Source organism: Typopeltis vanoorti, chromosome 17 (assembly GCF_054136105.1).
Source record: "Typopeltis vanoorti isolate ZY-2024b chromosome 17, IOZ_Tvanoo_1.0, whole genome shotgun sequence".
NCBI classification, from domain to species: Eukaryota; Metazoa; Arthropoda; class Arachnida; order Uropygi; family Thelyphonidae; genus Typopeltis; species Typopeltis vanoorti.
This window is the reverse complement of record NC_143565.1, coordinates 110,739,801-110,759,883: the sequence shown is the minus strand read 5'-3', so window position 1 is coordinate 110,759,883 and position 20,083 is coordinate 110,739,801. Positions and strand designations below refer to the sequence as shown.

Here is a 20,083-nt window from a genome sequence, read left to right as displayed (position 1 = left end):
AAAAAACTTGCTACCTCCAATAAGATCAGCTAACTCGCCTTCAACTGAAAAAAGGCCATAAAAGGATTCCCTGCATATTATTAACATCCGATCTCCATGGAGTCAGAGACTCATTGTGAGAGGTACACACTATTGCACACAATGTGCAATAAATCCAACTGTGCCGTAAAATGATTCAATGTATCTAAATTCACAACACACTCGAGCAATGCATTCTACTCACCAACCACTCTCCATGCAAAGACGATTCTCCTCATCATATACTCACACCCTCTTTATACAATTTCCAGCAATTTGTGCCCAATTTGTTTCCAGCCAATTGATTTGTGTAGGAAACTCTAATGTTTGTTCTGTTAATGGTTTACCTGAGATTTACAGTTTATTTGTTTGTTTCTTTGCAGATATAATAATATATTATTATTAAGAGAGACTTCCAGGGAGTACCGGACTCATCGAGAGAGGCCACATACTACACACTCCAGTATTCATACTTATTCTTGAATTCATTCACACTGCTGGCACTGATAACATCTAAGGCAATCCATTCCAATCATGCACCACCGTATGCAAGAAAACCTTAGCCCTCACCCTATTCTTAGTGGCATTCATTCTCAGCTTCCAAGGATGCCTTCTCCTTTCCCCACCCTCCATAAACTGAAAAATTCCATCAATTGAAATCCTGTATGACTCTTTCAGAAGTTTGTAAGTCTCAATCAGATCACCCTCCTTTCTCCTGTTTGCTAGTGTCTGCATTCTACAAATTCTCAATCTGTCTTCATAATCAGTATTCCGCAATCCTGATATCATTTTTAACATTCTCCTTTGCACTCTTTCCAATATATCAGAATCACAACAGAAACCAGACATGTGCACAATAGTCCAAGTAATGTAATATCAAGACCTTGTAAAGAGGCAAAATTACATCTTTATATTTATGGAAACATTCGTTTCCTCGTTGCAATTATCTTTTGAGTTGTATTTGCAATCTTTGCTACATGGCCCCGGAATTTCAACTTCCTATCTACTAACACTCCAAGACCCCTAGCTTCATCAGTTTCTTCAAGAATATTCCCACCAATATAATATGACATTGAATATCTAATCACACCAAAGTGAATGACTTTAAATTTACTGATATTGAACTGACATCCATTTTCCCATGTCCACAATTCCAGCCTATTCAAATCATTCTGCAAGTAATGCATATCAGCAGCATTCCTGATTACCCTACCTATCTTTGCATCATCAACAAATAGCTGTATGTCACTTGTCAAATCCTTCCCAATATCATTAATGTATAGATTGAATAACAGTGGACCAAGCATTGATCCTTATGGTACACCACTTGTTAGCTTAAACCTTGTAGATCCATCCCCCATATCCCACTTTTTGATATCTGTCAGTCAGCCATCCTCTTATCCACGCTAATATTCTTTAAACCAAATCCATATTTTCCAATTTATGTAAGAATCTACCATGCTGTATTCTGTCAAAAGCCTTAGCAAAATCCAAAACTATCATGGTATATCCATTTGCCTTGTCTAGTTCAATGGTAATATTGTTATAGAATGTAAGTAAGTTGCTAAAACATGACCTTACCTTAGTAAACCCATGTTGCTCATTGCAAACCAGAGATTCACTGTCAACTCATTTCTGAATTCAAGCCCTAATCAATTTTTCCAAAATCTTCACCACCACTCCTGAGAAACTAATTGGTTGAGAGTTGGATACGTCGGTCTTTGAACCACCCTTGTGCAATGGAATTACCATACGTTCTTTCCATAGGGTATACATCCTTATACTGAATCAAAGTGAAGATGACGCTATCAATGAGAATACAGTAAACAAAGCTCTTCTTTTTTCTTGTGTCTTTTCTCCATGTGGAATTTGTGCACATCTTTATGTCGAAATATGGTGTTATTGATTATAATCAATAACACCATATTTCGGACTAATAATATTTAATAAAATAATGGACTAATAATTATTAGTCCATTTCTTGATCAGAAATCAGGCCATACAGGCTTTTCAATAAAAGTTTGGCTGCGGGAAAGGTATCCAGGGAATGGAAGGAAGGTAAGACAGTGCCGCTGCATAAGGGCAGTAGCAGACTGGAAGTGTCTAATTATAGGCCTGTTTGCATGTCATCAGTAGTTGTTAAGTTCTTGGAGAAATTAGTGAGGGACTATATACAGTATTGGGCAGATGAGGGTAATGTTATCTGTGAGAATCAACATGGATTTGTTAAGGGGCGCTCTTGCTTTAGTAATATGATTGCCTTTTATAATAAAATGACAAGAGCAGTTGATGAGGGAAAGGCATATACTGCCATTTTTTTGGATTTTTCAAAACTGTTTGACAGGGTGCCGCATGATAAGCTGATATTTAAGTTGCAGCACATGGGTTTAAATGTCAGGTTAGTCAAATGGATTCAGAATTGGCTGACTGATAGGTATCAGAGAGTTGTGTCTGGTGGGGCAATATCAAGGAAGCAGAAGGTTACAAGTGGGATTCCACAGGGCTCAGTACTGGGACCTGTATTGTTCAACCTTTATATCAATGATATTCTCAATGGATTGCAAGGGCACATTCAGTTGTTTGCAGATGATGTGAAGCTGGGAAGGGTTATCAGTAATAGTGCAGATGTGGCAGCCGAGCAAGTGGATTTGAATAAACCAGAAAGATGGGCAAATGAATGGGGATATCAGTGCAATGCAGCAAAATGTAAAGTCTTGAGGTTTGGGATCCATTGATGGGAGGATGCATACTTGATTGAATGGTGCTTGAGGAAGTTGTCCCGTAACAGCTCAATAAATGCATTTTCATTCTTCTTATGAGATTCTATTGCCACCCGATAAATATTTGGATAATTAATGTCTCCCATTATGATTACCCTTTGAAGGCTCATCTTTTCTATTTGGTAATGTATTTCTTCATCAGTAGCACCCAATCCACCAGGTCTGTAACAACACCACACTATGTAATTGATTTTGTTAGATTCCACCTCACACCAGCTGGATTCAAACTCGCTGCCACATGAAATATATTAGTAGTACTACAATCATAGGTCTCAACTCTAACTGGATTCAAGTCATCCAATATCATTAGCAACATGTCCCCTCCTCTCCTCTCTATACTTCTTAAAAATGCTGTACCCTTGACATTCAATATCAGTTAGTAGTTCTGATTCTGATAGCCAGGTCTCACCAATACCTACAATCTGAGGTCCCAACATATTGACTAAGGCAATAAACTCTACTCCTTTGTTTCTGACACTCCTAGCATTCGTGTACAGATACAATAATCTACCTTCATGTTCTTTTGTATATTCTTGTCTGCATGACACAGTTGGACAAATTGGAGATCTCTATTCTTCTCCAGTGTTTAATACATGTAGACATCTTTGCACACGTTTGATGGGTCTATACTGGATGAACACAAAGTCGAAATCGTTCTCTCCTCATCAACATTTCCATGACAAAGCCCATTCCTGTCATTAACACAGTTATATAACACTGTCGCTCTTACACTCACATTCTCACCATTCCTCCCTTTATAATTTAGTTTCCCTGACTGTGTTAGGTTTCATACCAGTTATTATGTTTTCTAGACTCCTAATACCAAACACATTCAGGTGTAGGCAGTCACTCTTATACAAATCCAATCTTCCCTCAAACTCACTCCACAGATCCAAAACTCGCATCCATTCCTTTTATACAGCCTATGCATTGAATTGTTTGCCATCATAGCCCTTCATAATTCATTTTTATCATATCAAGATAAAATACTGATGATTTTCACTTTCTCACTCTTCACTCTCGTCTCTTCAAACAACCCTTTCATGTACTCTCTCATACTGAACTTATCACTAGTTAAGTCGTTAGTACCTAGTCGTTAGTACCTACAATGTTTTTGAATTGCTTCCTTTATATTCTTAATTTTTGCTCCAGGAAAACTCAAAGTTATAACTCGTTCATCAATAGCATGTTTTATTATAGATTCACCATACCAAATAACTTCTTTTCGTTTTACTAACAATGTCATTTACCTGATTTCCATTACTTACTGACTTACCTGTTTCCATCCTTTGTTGTTTCTTATTTTGCTGCTTACTTTTCATTTTCTACCTGTGGTCATATATTATTATTATGCGACACCTCCAGGGATTTCAAAGACTCATCGAGGGAGAGTGTGCCAACAGCATCGAACAATTGATCCAATTCCAACTACTAACCATGCTAAAACTTGCTTAACTTTTTGCATGAGCCATTAGTAGCAGAGGCTCTATCAATTGACCAACCTTTGCTGGATATATATATATATATATATATACAGGGTGTTCAGGATAAATTTGACAGTTTCGTAAGGAAAAAGAAAATCTTCTTTGTATCTATTAAATTTAATGAATTGACAAAAAACATTACAGGCAGAGTTAATTACAATACTATCAACAAGATTTACTCAAAATAACCACCATTAGCATCGATCACAGCTTCAATCCTGCTTCGGAACCTCGAACAAGCTGATGCTACAGTCTCCCTGGGAAGGGCCGCAAAAACTGTTTTAATTTTATCCATTAACTGGGCTTTTGTATTACTGGAAGTGCGATTGGTGTCTTTTTCAACTGCGCCCCATACAAAATAATCCATGGGGTTAAGGTCTGGGGAGTTTGGAGGCCAAACATTTGGACTGGTGAAGTCGTAGAAATTTTCAGACAACCATTTTTGACTTTTCCCAGAGGTGTGGCAAGGGGCCGAATCCTGCTGCCATACATACGGCCTACCATTGGCTACCCTTGTTATCCAGGGCTTGACTACAGTGTTTAGCAACTCCACGTTGCCATCTGAAGTCAACCTGAGGCCCTCTTGGAAAAAATGCGGAGGCATCACATTGCCTTCAGAGGATACACATCCGTAAACCATCACAGTTTGGGGAAATTTAGTCTGCATTACACGAGGAATGTCCTTTGTACTGTATGCAAGCCATCTGTTATTCTGCGTGTTGTGTTTTTGATCCTGGCAAAAGTTTTTCTCATTGGAAAAGAACCAGATTGTTTGTGGTTCCGCAGGATGTTTCACTTTGCTTAGAAGTTTCTTCGCGTTTATCAAACGTTTTTCACGGGCCTTTTCTGTAAGCAGCTGACCTTTGCGGCGCTTGTATGAGTAGTAGCGGAGGTCTTCATTGAGTGCAAGCTTCATAGTAGAGGCTGCAACATTCATTTCACGTGACAAAGCCCGAATTCCAATGCCAGGGATCTTCAACACCTGTTCCTGCAGATTTGCGAGGAATTCTGCTGTACGAACGCAATCAGATCGTCTGCTAGGGATCTTTCTTCTAGCTACATCCTCGTAGTCACCATTGCAAGTCTCTAGTTCATGCCTGATTGTGTTTACTGTATTCAGGGAGCATTGGGCAGCAGTCGAAATATCCTTATTTTGATGGCCGGCACGAATCATCATGATACAAGTTATTCTCTTCCATGATTCAGGTGGGTTCCAGCTATCCATCCTTTCTGACATCTTGTATATGAATGAAGAAGGGTCCAACCTTTTAAATGAAGAGAAGTGTGTGTTAATACATGTAACTTACGGAAAAATATAATTAATTATAAATATGTCAAATTTATCCCGAACACCCTGTATATATATATATATATATATCTAGGGAAATCATCTTCAATCCTGTTCATCTAAATAATAACTTGAGCTACAACCTCCCAGATAGTCATTCAGCTGTAATCATGTACTGGCGTTCACAAGATGCTACTAGCATGCACTTTGCCAACAATACAACAAACGAAAGAACAGCTTTAAATACAACCACAATGTTTTAATGTCAATTATGTATAGAGACTCTCTACATTGTTCATAGTTTATTTAAGCTTCAGAGTTTTAATGTTTTTTCTTTTTCCTTTCTTTTATAATGTCACCTGATGAAGGCTGTTACAAGCTGAAACTAATCATGCTTTAATATTAAAAACCTTTTTACTAAAATCTTGGTTTTAGTCTTTTTAGAAAAATATGTATGTTAACTAAGTCAATGATCATTCTTTCATATATATATATATATATACACTGAAGAAACAACCAGTCATCTAGTTTTGGTGAAACTGATAAGTTTAATTTACTCTAGTTTAACAATATACAGCTAATTAAAACTTCCAATGTTTTAAAATTAAAATCTTTTTTATAGCTGTAATAACATTCTGCAGAATACTGCATAGTGATTATGACTCAAAATTTGCATTGTTGTGCTTTTATAAGATAGGAAAATTCTAAAGGCTTTAACAGACTGCTGATGACTCATACAATATGTCAAAGAATAGTTAACTTCTAGATAAAGCAAAATACTGCTTTAAATGCTGTGCTATGTAGTGTGCAGATACTGACATAGTTTAACATTAAAATTCTTCAAAACTATGTGTGCAGAACAAAGTGCTGAAATTAGTATTAATATTTTTAACTTACACGAAAGTTTTAAGACTCAACATGGAAGGTCCATCTTAGACAATATTAAGTCTAACAACTTCAATGAAAGCAAATCTATAAGAATGGCGTAAAGCCACTAATGAAGACTATATTTTTTATTTGTCTGCCACTCATGACAGATTGTAAATCTATAATGTGTTATTACTGTTGGTGGCACTAAGAGATTTTTTTGGATTTTATTTATTTGCGTTTTACATTTTAATTAATTTTCAAATAATAATCCAGAAACTCTGCTCTAGAGACCATAGATAATTTTTTTTTTTCAATCGGCAAGCCAATGCCGACCTCTAATATGTTGTGACACCAGGCAATTGAAATTCATTTCTCACCTACAGACATTCACAAACATCCATGCCCAATATAGGATTTGAACCTACAGCCTGTTGGTTGAAGAGCGAATATGCTGACTACTCAGTTAACCAGGTAAGTATATACATATACATATACCAGAAATTAAAAAAAAAAAACTAGATATTTCTTTCTTTTTTTTTTTTTTTTTTTTTTGTTCATTGAATCTTACTAATTTTTCAAACATTTTTCAGTTTATAGCAACAATTTTGCAAGTGAACCACTACAACTGATTATTATTATTATTGTTATTAGCAAACCTCCATGGAGTCAAGAGACTCACTGTGGGAAGTCCCACTCTCACATGCATAGCTCATCATTATCATTGGCTCGACAGCCCTATGTGGGCCCTGGCTTTCTTCAGAAAGTTCTGCCAGCCTTCCTTATTCAATGCCAAACTCCTCCAATTTTTGACTCCTAAAACCATAATATCTTGCATCACTCCATCTTCCCATCTTAATTTAGGTCTTCAAATGTTTCTTTTTCCTTCTGGTTTAGCATTAAACATCTTCTTAACTATTCTATTACTACCTAGACATATAATGTGTCCAGTCCAAATTAATCTATTTATTTTTATGTACTTAATAATGTCTGGCTCATTAAATAATCTGTATAGTTCATGGCTATATCTTTTTCTCCACACACCATTCTCTTGCACCGCTCCAAAAATATATCTGAGAACTCTTCTTTCAAACAGACCTAGCAATCTTCCATCTGTCAATGATAATACCCAGTTTTCAGAGGCATAAGTTAACACTGGTCTTACAAGTACTTTGTACATCATTATCTTTGTTTATCTTGAGATCAGATGTGACTTTAGGTGTTTCCTAAGTCCACAAAAGCATCTATTTGCAGAAAGAATACATATCTAAATCTCAGTACTGATATCATTTTTACAATTAACTTCTGATCCCAAATATATAAAACTATGTACAGTTTTAAATTTAATCGTCATCTGAGCAATTCAGGTATAGGCTTTTTATCCTGTTCCTGCTCTGCAGATGAAGTTGGTCTTTCCATCTTAGTCTTAGATGTCTGCGGTCTCTTCTTCCTGTAGGTTTATATTTATATGCTAGTTTGAGAACCCTATTGTTATCCATCCTTTCTATGTGGTGATGCCAATTTTGCTGATATTCTTCTATTTCTTGTACGATGTTCTTTGTGTCTAATCGTTCTCTTATTTCTGTGTTTTTCTGTTTATCTAATCTAGTGAGTCCCAGGAAAGGTCTTAGAAACTTCATTTGTGCTCCTTCCAATCTTTGTCTGTTTCTTTGTTTTAGAATCCAGGTTTCACTTCCAAATTAAAATTTGAGAGATGGTTCAGAGGTCATATTATGTAATCTTAATTGAATTTCTTTACTCATTTGTTTTCCAAATTTTTTTTAATTATGCCATTCATTCTATTGTAAATTTGTAGTCTTCCTTCCAACTGTGAATCAGTATTGCATTGCAAGATTATATTTCCTAAGTATTTAAATTCTGTAACATGTTCTATTATTTTATTGTTAAGCATAATTTGGATGTGCTAGAAGAGAAGAAAATGGAAACAGTAGGAGAGAGAGGTATGAGAGTGCTAGAAGAGGAGAGAATGGAAACAGTAGGAGAGATGGAATGAGAGAGAGGTATGGGAATACCAGAAGGGAGAGAATGGAAATAGTAAGAGAGATGGAATGAGAGAGAGGTATGGGAATGCTAGAAGAGGAGAGAATGGAAACAGTAGGAGAGATGGAATGAGAGAGAGAGAGAGACATGGGAGTGCTAAAGCAGAAGAGAATGGAAACAGTAGGAGAGACAGAATGAGAGAGGAGTATGGGAGTGCTAGAAGAGGAGAAAATAGAAACAGTAGGAGAGAGGGAATGGTAAGAGGTATAATGTATGAGGACTCAATGATCCATGGTGTTCAAGATAGGATGCGTGAGGAGTGTTTGCAAGAAGGAACGACAGAAAGGGTGGCTTTGGCAGTTAAGAGAGGTGAAAGGGTGGATGAGATGATTGTGATGGTGGAAACAAATGACTTGAGTGGTGGTATAAATAGGGCAGCGAGAGATATGAGATTCTTGCTTGAGGTGGTATGAAAGAAGACAGAGAGGAAAGATAGTGTGTGTGTTGCCTAGGTATGATAAAGACAAACTGAGCAGAAGAGCAGTAATATTGAATGACATAATACCTAGAATGTGTGACAAGAGAGGACTAGAATATGTGGATGCTTGGAGTGCATTTGAGGACAGAGAGGAATTGTATGCAAGAGTAAAGGTGTAGAATTTTCAATTAAGACAGGGTACATGTGGAATTATCGGGCTAGTTAAGAAGTGCTTGCATGAAGCAATGGCTGACTGTATACCTAAAGTCTGAATAATAAATCAAGTAGGGCTTAAATGGATGAATAACACCATTAAGCTTGAGTTGCAAAAAAAGAAACAACTATGGAGGGAATTTAAGGAGAAGGGTGACCGGCAGGCACATGAACGGTATAAAGCGCAGGCCAGAAGGGTGACGAGTGTGGTATGAAAAGCAAAAAAGGATTACGAAAGAACATTGGCCATGCAGGCTAAAGAGAATCCTAAACAGTTTTTTAGATATGTAGCAAGTAAAAGGAAAAATGTACATGGCAGATTGATTTTAAAGAATGCCGATGGTAGGGAGGTAACTGAATCAGTTGAGATAGTTGAGTTACTGAGTGAGCACTTTGCAAAAGCATATCATCCAGGTGGTGACATTGCAGAAACGAATAACCCAGTAGATTATACGGGAATTGTGGTGAATGAAGTGGAGGTGAGTAGTCTATTGCATAACCTCAATGTCAATACATCTGTGGGATTGGATGGTATACCAGCTCGTGTTGTACGAGAAGCAGCTAAAGAATTGTCAGTACCCTTGACCATTTTGTTTAATTTGAGTCTTGGGTCTGGGTTAGTCCCGAGCGGGTGGAAAGAGGGGAAAATAGTTCCACTGCATAAAGGTGGTTCCAAGACTGCTGTTGTAAATTACCGACCGATTAGCATATCAGGAATCATTGTCAAGGTCTTAGAGAAAATAGTCAAGAGGAAAATACAAGATTGGATAGAAGAAAATGGGATACTGTATCGGGGACAGCATGGTTTTGTGAAGGGTAGGTCATGCCTCAGTAACTTGCTCACGTATTATAACACGGTGACGGCTGAACTGGATAAGGGTAATGGGTTTACGGTGATTCTACTGGACCTTGCCAAGGCCTTTGACAGGATTCCACATGGAATTCTAATCAGTAAATTGCAGCATATGGGAATGGACATAGGGTTGGTGAGATGGATAGGAGGGTGGTTGACGGAGAGATATCAGAGAGTGGTTTACTCGGAAGTAGAGTCTACAAGACGGCCTGTGACTAGTGGTGTGCCACAAGGATCTGTTCTTGGACCACTGCTGTTTAATTTGTTCATAAATGATATAGGAAATGATCTGAGAGGAACAGTTCATTTGTTTGCAGATGATGCGAAGTTGGGTAGGGCAATAGTGAATGCAGATGACGTCAAAATTTTGCAGGATGATTTGGATAGATTGGAGGTCTGGGCTAAGGAGAATGGAGGTCAGTTTAATGTGGCAAAATGTAAGGTTATGCATTTTGGGGTGAAAAGATTGGCGGCAGTTTACTGCATTGGTGGAATCCTGCTCCAGGAAATTGATGAGGCACGAGATTTAGGAGTGTTGGTGGATAAGGAATTGAAATTTAGGGGACACATTGCAAAAGTGACCAAAACAGCTCATCAAATCACTTGGTTGCTGAAGAATACGTTGACAAGCAGAGACAAGCAGGTTATTGTTCCTCTCTATCGAGCCTTGATAAGACCCCATCTAGACTACTGTGCTCAGATTTGGTCACCTAGGTTTCTTCTTGATGGGGAGGAGGTGGAGAGGATCCAGAGGCGAGTGACCAAGATGATAGCAGGTCTGTGGAATGAACCGTATGAGAACAGGTTGAGGATTTGTGGGTTGCAAAAATTGGTTGATAGGCGGAGGAGGGGAGATATGATTGAGACATTCAAATTACTGAAGGGGTTCTATAAAATTAATTCAGAAGATATTTTTGAGAACAGGGCTGGTTTTGGGAGGACTAGGGGACATCCATGGAAACTGGGCAAAAGTGTGGTTAGTAAAGGTGTTAGAGCTGGGTTCTTTACTTTTAGAGTAGTGAATGAGTGGAATGCGCTCCCTGAGTCTGTGGTGGATGCTGTGACAGTGAATGAGTTTAAGGCGAGGTATGATAGATACTGTATGAATGTCAAATAGTTGTGATGAATATGATTTGGGGCCTCCCTCGATGAGTCTAATGACTCCCTGGAGTTGCCCGTAATAATAGTAATAGTAATAATAGACCATTTGCATTTGAATGAGGAAGGACGTAGGCATCTGGAGAGATTGCTGTTCTGAAAAAGTCAGTGTGTCCCAGGGGGGGATGGTAGCAGGGGTGGCCTCTTGTGGGAATGGATACTTGGGAGAAGGGGGACGAGATCAGGTAACACTGAGCCCAGTGGAGTCTAGAGGGGATAATGCTGGGTATAGAAATAACGGCATTTATATGCTATATACTAATGCCAGGAGTATTTGGAATAAGAGAGAGGAATTGGTGGCGCAGCTACCATCAGCCTGGACAAAAATTATTGGGATCACTGAGACGTAATTGACAGAAGAGGATATAAAAACAGGAATAAAAGTCGCTGTGTACAGCATTTTTTGGCAGGATAGGAAGGGAAAGCATGGTGGTGATACTGCTTATGATAAGTGATGACCTATATCCTCTAAGAGTGGAGACTTTGGAAAGCAGTGACACTAATGATTTTGAAAGCATACGTGTGAGGTAGAGGTGGGCAACACAGGATATTTAGTGGGGTGTTGCTACAGACCCAGGAGTACAGAGGGTGGGGACCATGAAATGTTTAGACAGTTGAATTTGGCAAGTTTAAGAAGAATGATTGTTATGGGAGATTTTAACTACAGTAGTATAAACTGGGGAGAGGAAGATGCATGTAGTAATAAGGGAGTGGAATTTCCAGAATTCTTGAGGGACAAATGTCTTAGGCAACATGTAATAGAGGGGTTCAAGAGTTTTGAATTTGGTTATAGCATCAGAAGAGTTGATAATAACTGAGATGACATCTCTCCCACCAGTTGGATAGAGTGACTATATGGTTTTGACTTGGAAAATGAATAGACATATCAGAGAGAGACGGGAACATATGTGGAATTATAAAGCAGGTGATTATAATAGTCTAAGCCGTCAACTTGGGGAAGTTTCATGGAGGGAGGAATTGAAAGGCTGGGATATCATTAGTGCATGGGAAATTATGAAAGAATATTTGTTAGCAGCAATGGTAAGTTATATACTACGAGTGAACAAGAGGACACAATTTGGAGTAAAGTGGATGACAAACAATATTAAACAGAATTGCATGCGAAAAAGAGGCTGTGGAAGAGATATAAGGAGACAGGTTAAGAGAAGATGCATGAGAGTATAAGACACAGGCCCGAAGAGTGACTAGTATGGTAAGCAAGACAAAACTGGAATATGAGAGGAGATTAGCGCTAAGATCCAAAGAAAATCCTAGGGAATTTTTTAGATATGTGGCCAGTAGGAGGAGAAATGACTTTGGAAGAATGATATTGTGGGATAAAAATGGGAATAGAGTGACTGATGCAGAGGACATAGTAGAATTATTCAATGAACACTTTACTGGAGCATTTCATCCTGAGGAGTCAGTTTCAATGCTAGAGGGATAGGGCATTTTCGAGGTTTAGAGGTACAGGAGGAGAGTGTGTTTCAAATACTGAGTACTCTGGATGTCAGTAAAGCTGTGGGACTGGATGGTATTTCACCACAAGTTTTGAGAGAATGTGCTAGGGAACTGACAGTGCCTTTGACCTGGCTTTTCAATGAAAGTCTGGCTGTGGGAAAGGTGCCCATGGAATGGAAGGAAGGTAAGATAGCACCATTGCATAAGGGCGGTAGCAGACTGGAAGTGTCCAATTATAGGCCAGTTTGTGTGTCATCAGTAGTTAATAAGATCTTGGAGAAAGTAGTGAAGGACCGTATACAGCATTGGACAGATGAGGGTAACGTTATCTGTGAGAGTCAACATGGATTTGTGAAGGAGCGCTCTTGTTTTAGCAATATGCTAGCCTTTTATGATAAAGTTACAAGAGCATTAGATGAGGGAAAGGCATATACTTCCATTTTCTTAGACTTAGTGAACGCATTTGACAGGATGCCACATGATAACCTGATATTTAAGTTGCAGAACATGGGTCTGGATGTTAGATTGGTCAACTGGATTCAGGATTGGCTGTCCGATAGGTATCAGAGAGTTGTGTATGGTGGGGCAGTTTCAAGGAAGCAGAGGGTTACAAGTAGGGTCCCACAGGGCTCAGTACTGGGACCTATATTGCTTAACCTTTGTATCAATGACATTGTCAGTGGATTGCAAGGGGATATTCAGTTATTTGCAGATGATGCGAAGCTGGGAAGGATTATTAGTAATAGTGCAGATGCGGCAGCCCTGCAAGAGGATTTGAATAAGATAGATAGATGGCCAAATGAATTGGAGTGTCGGTTTAATGCAGCAAAATGTGAGGTCTTGAAGTTTGGAAAACATCGATGGGACACTGCATACTCTATGGGAGGAGTTATACTGGAGGAAGTAGGGGAGACAAGAGATCTGAAGTTGATGATTGATAGAAACCTGAAATTTAAGGGACATATTGCAAAGGTGGTGAAGGTAACACAGAGGATTGCTGCAATAATGAGAAGGACACTGTCCTGCAGAGATAAAACAGTTATCATTCCGTTGTATAAGACCCTGATCAGATCACACTTGGACTATTGTTCTTAGATTTGGTTCCGAGGATTTGAAGGGGATAATTTAACTGTGGAAAGGGTACAAAGGCAGATAACAAAGATGGTTTCAGGACTGTACAATGATAGTTATGAGGATCGGCTGAGGGAATGTGTACTGCAGAGTTTGGTGGATAGAAGAAGGAGAGGTGATATGATTGAGACTTTTAAACTGTTGAGAGGTAGTTACAGGATTGATACTGGGGAGTTCTTTCACTTGGTTGAACAGCAGGAAGGAGTGATGACAAGAGGCCATCCCTGGAAGTTATGAAAGGAAACTGTGAGCAAGAGGGTGAGGAGTGGTTTCTTTGCATGGAGGGTGGTTGAACCATGGAATGCATTGCCTGATGGAGTGGTGAGAGCGAGAACGGTCAATGAGTTCAAGGAGTGGTATGATAGACTTTGTGTTTCTTAGGGAGGAGGACTTCCCCTCGATGAGTCTTGATAGACTTTGTGTTTCTTAGGAAGGACCTCTCACGATTAGTCTTTTGACTCCATGGAGGCCTGAATAATAATAATAATAATAATAATAATAATAATAATTTTCTCATTTTGAATGGTGTTCCAACATATTACCATAGCTTTTGTTGTTGTTTTTTTCAGAGATTTTCATTTAAAATTTTTTTGCTATTTAATTTCGACGGTTAGTTGCAATTTGGAGTTTATTTTCTGAATTTGAAATTATTACTTGATCATCTGCATGAAGTATCTATTTAGCTGTTTATTATTTGCTATAATAAACAGCTAAATAATAAACAGCTGTTTATTATTTGTTAGTTTAATTCCATCTTTGACAGTTGTTTTCCATTCTTTTAGGATTCTGTTCATATAAATGTTGAATAGGATTGGGGATAAGCTGCAAAGGAGTAAGACACAACCTTGTCTTACTGCTTTATTTATAGTTATAGGTTCTGATAATGTTCCATCTGCAAATTTGATGCAAATTTTTGTTCCTCTGTATAGACTTTTTATTGCTTTAATTAATTTTGGAAGTATTTTATCATCTTGTAATATTTTCCAGAGTAGATTTCTTTTCAAGTTATCATATGCCTTTTTGTAGTCAATAAATAGAAGAAAAGTGGGCAGGTTAAATTCTTTTGTTTTTTCTATGATCTGTTGCATTGTGAAAGAGCCATCTATGCATCCTCTCCCTCTTCTAAAGCCACGCTGTTCTTCTAAATAATTTTCTGTATATTTAATTAGTCTGTTCTTTAAGATGTTTGCATATAGTTTAGATGCTGTTATTAAGAGATTAATGCCTCTGTAATTTTCACATTTGTCCTTGGGATCTTTTTTGTGAATATTTATTACTACTCCAGTTTCCTATTCTTTTGTGATGTTTTGATATTTCCAGATATTATTGAAGAGTTTAAGTAGGTTTTCTTTTAAGCTATTATCTGCATATTTAAAGAGCTCAATTCCATCCAGGCCTGAGCTTTGTTTCTATTTCTTGAGTTTTTTAATTATTTTTCTAATTCTTCTATTACTATTTCTTCTCTACTTTCCTGTATATTGATATCTCCAATTTTGTGAGTTTTGTCATTGTTTTGTATTTCTTGTTTTTCATTCCACAATATTTTATAGTATTCTATCCAATCCTCTTTGGAAATTAGATTATTTCTTAATTGGTCATTTTCTGCTGTTTGTAGTTGCCTGAAAATTTTAAAACCTGTTCTTTGTGGTCCAGTGATATTCTGCTCTAATGATTTAACATATTTATTCCAATCTTCTCTACGTATACACTTCTGGAAAGCTTTCTGACTTCAGCTCATAATTTCTTATATTGTATATAGTCAGCAGTGTTTTTTCTTTGCAGATAGATTTTAAAAGCCTGTTTTTTCCTTTCGATTAATTCCTTTAAGTCATCATTCCAAGTTCTGAGCCATTTTTTGTTTTATCTTGATTTGTATCCTAAACTTTCTTCTGCTGCTTTTAGTATGGTTTCCTTTATATTTTTCCAGTCAGGTTCCTTAATCCAGATTGGTTCCTATAAATTTCAAATTTATAGGAACCAATTTCAATTTGAGGATTATTATCACAAATCTTTCTAGTTACTGGCATATACTTTGTTTTTTCTTGGTTAATCTGCAAATTCATTTTCTTTGCTGCCTTTTGTAAACTGATGAAAGTTTCTTCCATTGCTTTTTGTGTCCTTCCTATAATATCGATATCATCTGCATATGCCGTAATTTGTATGACTTGTAGAAATAATTCCCCTTGTATTAACTCCAGCATCTCTGAAAACCTTTTCAAGTGGTATGTTAAACAGTAAGCAAGCTAAGCTATCTCCTTGTCAAGCGCTATTTTTTATATATATTGGATCAGACAACATGTTCTGAATTTTGATCTGACAATGAGTATTTCTCATTGTAGCGTTAACTAAAGCAATAAGTTTTCATGGAATCTGTAGCTCCTCCATTGCAATAAATAAGATGTAAAATCTATGAAAAGGTGATGTCTTTCAATTCCAAATTCATTACATTTCTCCAGTAATTTGCATATGTTAAAAATCTGATCATTTGTAGATCTTCCTTGACAGAATCCACACAGATAATCACCAATAACATTCTCTACATAGAGATAAAGTCTTTTAAATAGAATGTTAGAAAAAATTTTATAAGTTGTATATAGTAGATTAATTCCTCTATAGTTAGAATATATCATTACATCACCTTTCTTATGGATGAAGCATATGATGCTCAGATTCCAATCGTCTGGAATTGTTTCATTAATCCAGATTTTGTTGATAATTTGACACAGCTGCTTAAAGTATTCTGTACCTACACTTTTAATTAATTCTGCTTGTATCCTATCCATTCTTGGGGTTTTATTGTTCTTAAGTTTTTTAATAGCTGCTCGGTTGAAGAGAAATTGGTTTGTGTACTGGGATGGGAACTTGTTGAATGCATCTGATAAACTTCAGGATGAAGTCTTTTAAATAGAATGTTAGAGAAAATTTTATAAGTTGTATATAGTAAATTAATTCCTCTATAGTTAGAATATATCATTACATCACCATTCTTATGGATGAAGCATATGATGCTCAAATTCCATTCGTCTGGAATTGTTTCATTAATCCAGATTTTGTTGATAATTTGACACAGCTGCTTAAAGTATTCTGTACCTGCACTTTTAATTAATTCTGCTTGTATCCTATCCATTCCTGGGGCTTTATTGTTCTTAAGTTTTTTAATAGCTGCCTCCATGTCTGCCTCTGTTGGTACTGGTTCAACTGCTTCCAGATCTTGGCTCTCTTCCATATCATCTAATTGACCACATATATTTGGATTCAATAACTCATTGAAATGCTTTGCCCATCTTCCTAGTATCATTTCATTCCCACTCAAAATTATATCCTCCTTATCCCTACATGATGTTGTTCTAGGCCGTTAATCTTTCTGACTACTATTTAACTTTTGACAGAAAGATCTGCTTTCATTCATACTTCTGAGATGTTCCAATTCCTTAAGGAATTGGTTCATCATGATAGTATTTCTTCTTTCTATTTTTATGCACTCATTTTTTCTTCTTTTCTAGCCAAACAATATTCCTCCACAGCTTTACGAGTGTGGTTCCTTTGCTGTATTTTTATTATTATTGCACCCTCCATGGAGTCAGCAGACTCATCGTGAGAGGTTCATTCAACTGACAACATATTTATCATACCAAATCTTAAAATATTTAACACTTCTTACATTAACAACACATGCTGGTAATGTGTTCCATTCACTGACAATCCTCCATGTAAAAATTCTACTCCTAACACCCCTCTTTACCATGCTCTTACATAACTTTCAGGGATGGTCTCTGGTTCTTCCCCTGTTGCCTTCTACTCTTTTTATAATCCCTTCTGGATTAATCTTATACAATCCTCTCACTAACTTAAACATCTATATCATATCACCTCTTTTCCTCCTATCCATTAAACTCTGCAATCCACATTTCTTCAACCTCTCTCCATAGCCAGCATTCCAACATCCTGATATTGTCTTAGTCACTCGTCTCTGGATCCCTCTCCAATGTTTCCACATCACACTGAAACCAGGTGACCAGATTTGAGCACAAGAGTAAAAGTATGGTCTGACCAGTGCTTTATACAGTGGCACAACCACTTCCTTATCCCAACAATTTAGAGTACTTCTTATCATAGCAGAACTACAATGTGCAGCCTTTAAAATGGATGTGATATGCAGATGCTATGATTATTGTCATTTATAAATATAAATCAAAAACAGTTCATTTTTCCTCTTTGATTTCACTTACAAAGGATGCTATTTTTGATTTGGCACATCCATATATTTTCACTAAACTTGAATGAAATGTCACAATTAATTACAAAAATGCAATACAGTACATTCCAGTATAAGTGCTCAGTAAGCCAAATTGTTCATTTTAATAACTCATTTATTTATTAAAAGAAAATATGTGGTATATTACTGAATGATAAACTGCCTTGGATATAACAAGAATTTCTGTAATCAAAACAAACATTTATATTTTCATAATTCAAATTTTCATAATCAAATTAATAAACACAATACAATTAAATGTTAAATAGTGAGGTTTACTTACATCATGAAGTTTCTGTGGTACCTTTATTTTTTTAACTGATTCCCACTGTGATACTATCTGAAATCAAGAAGACATTAGAGAAAGTGAATTCACTTAAGATAATTTTTAAAAAACTAGATCTACTCTTTTCATTGTAGAGAAATAAGCATTATTCTTGCACAATAAATACATAATTCTCACTACAGCAACAAGTTCCTGAAAATTAAGTCCCAAGCAGAGAAACATAGCATAGCACTATGCTAAAGAAAAGCTAGCCAGCCCCTGCTAACAAACTATTTCTTTGGTCTCCATGGATTTGGTCTAAGAAGAGCTGAATGTATTTATCATGGATTACCAATACATATAAATATGCAAATAAATATTTAATAGTAATTACCACTGAATTTCTATCATGTAACATGGCCATTAAGCAACACCATATATCTATCTATCTATCTATATATATCTATATATATATATATAAATAAGAGAAGATAGTTTTTAGAAGGTAGCTACACTGTACAAAAATATACACATGTACATTTCTATAATTTGCATAATCAGTTCAGTACTTTATGAATTTTCACTTTTGAAAGAACTATTCAAAGAATCAGCACATGATTACAAACATTTAAATGTAAATACAATTAAGATGATTTAAATGTATCTAAATATAAATTAACCAAATTCACCTAATTAAACTAAACTAACCTAATTTGAATTAACTCTGAACGAAGAATGTGGCAAGAAAGAAAGGAAACATGCATGTTTGTATCAAATGGAAGCAGCAGGAAGCTCTGGTGACTTAAATGTTATTGTCTCAGACTTTAGCAACAGCAGAAGTAGTGAGCTGGAAATGGGTGAATGCCAACACATAAGATAGAAGCTTGTTAGATAGTGAGAAGGATGGGAAAGCGGTTCCAGTGCATTTGCCTCAGACAGCGTCTGAGGCAAATACATGGCCAAAATGTGAGCAGGAATGTCAGGTAAAAGTGAGATGCGCAGAGAGAAAGAAACAGTGGTGCAAATGGAAATGGGAGGTATGAAGACTAAGTTGAGGAAAATAAATGGAGAGATTAAGAGACTTTGGAGGTTAGCAGTGCACAAGAACAAGAATGGGAGTGAGAGAACAAAGGAGTAGATGACAAACTAAGAGACAGGAAAAGAGAGGAAAGTACAGAAAGTCAAGTGTGAGAACAAGAGATAGAGAGCTAAGAGCAATAATGGAAAGTAGAAGGAAAAGGAGGGAGAGTGAAAGCATAACGGATTTAGGGATACAGTGAGAGAAGAATGAATGAATCTAAACAAGTGTGATATATGAAGATTTGATGACTTGTGATGTGCAGAGCAAAGTGTCAGAGGATTGAATGGCTGGAGAAACAAGGCGATGGCAAAGAAATAAGATTAAAGTGTGGATGAGAAAACAGCGACAGTTGGTAGTGCTAACCTGAGAGGTAGCGTGAATCATAAAACAACAGATTTGAAATTGACGTTTCAGAGTGTGTGGTGGAAAAGGGATAGGTGTGTTGTCTTGGTATGATATTACGAAAAAAAAAAAAAAGAGCAGTGATAGTGAATGAGATGACAAGGAGAGTGCATAAGAAGAGAGATCTAGAATAAGCAGATGCTTGGAGTGAATTTGATGATAGAAAGGCGCTATATGAAGGAAATAGATTGCATTTGAAAAACAATGCAGGCAAAAAGAGAGAGGATTGTCTGTTGTTTTTGGGCAAGAAGGAGCATTATGGGAATGCTGATAGCACTGGTTTTTCTATATACAAATTCCAGAAGTGTTAAGAATAGAGGGAATGAGTTTGAGGAATTGACTGATTCA

General features: G+C 36.8%; 1 protein-coding gene across 1 annotated transcript in view; it reads right to left on the bottom strand.

Moving 5' to 3' along the window:
* LOC150097776 (dynein regulatory complex protein 1-like) overlaps positions 1–20,083 on the bottom strand; it is a 303,397-nt gene that overhangs the window by 229,362 nt on the left and 53,952 nt on the right. The window contains exon 5 of the mRNA XM_090406989.1: positions 18,271–18,327. Within this exon, the coding sequence (XP_090263115.1) occupies positions 18,271–18,327 (57 nt within the window). The remainder of the gene's footprint in view (positions 1–18,270; positions 18,328–20,083) is intronic.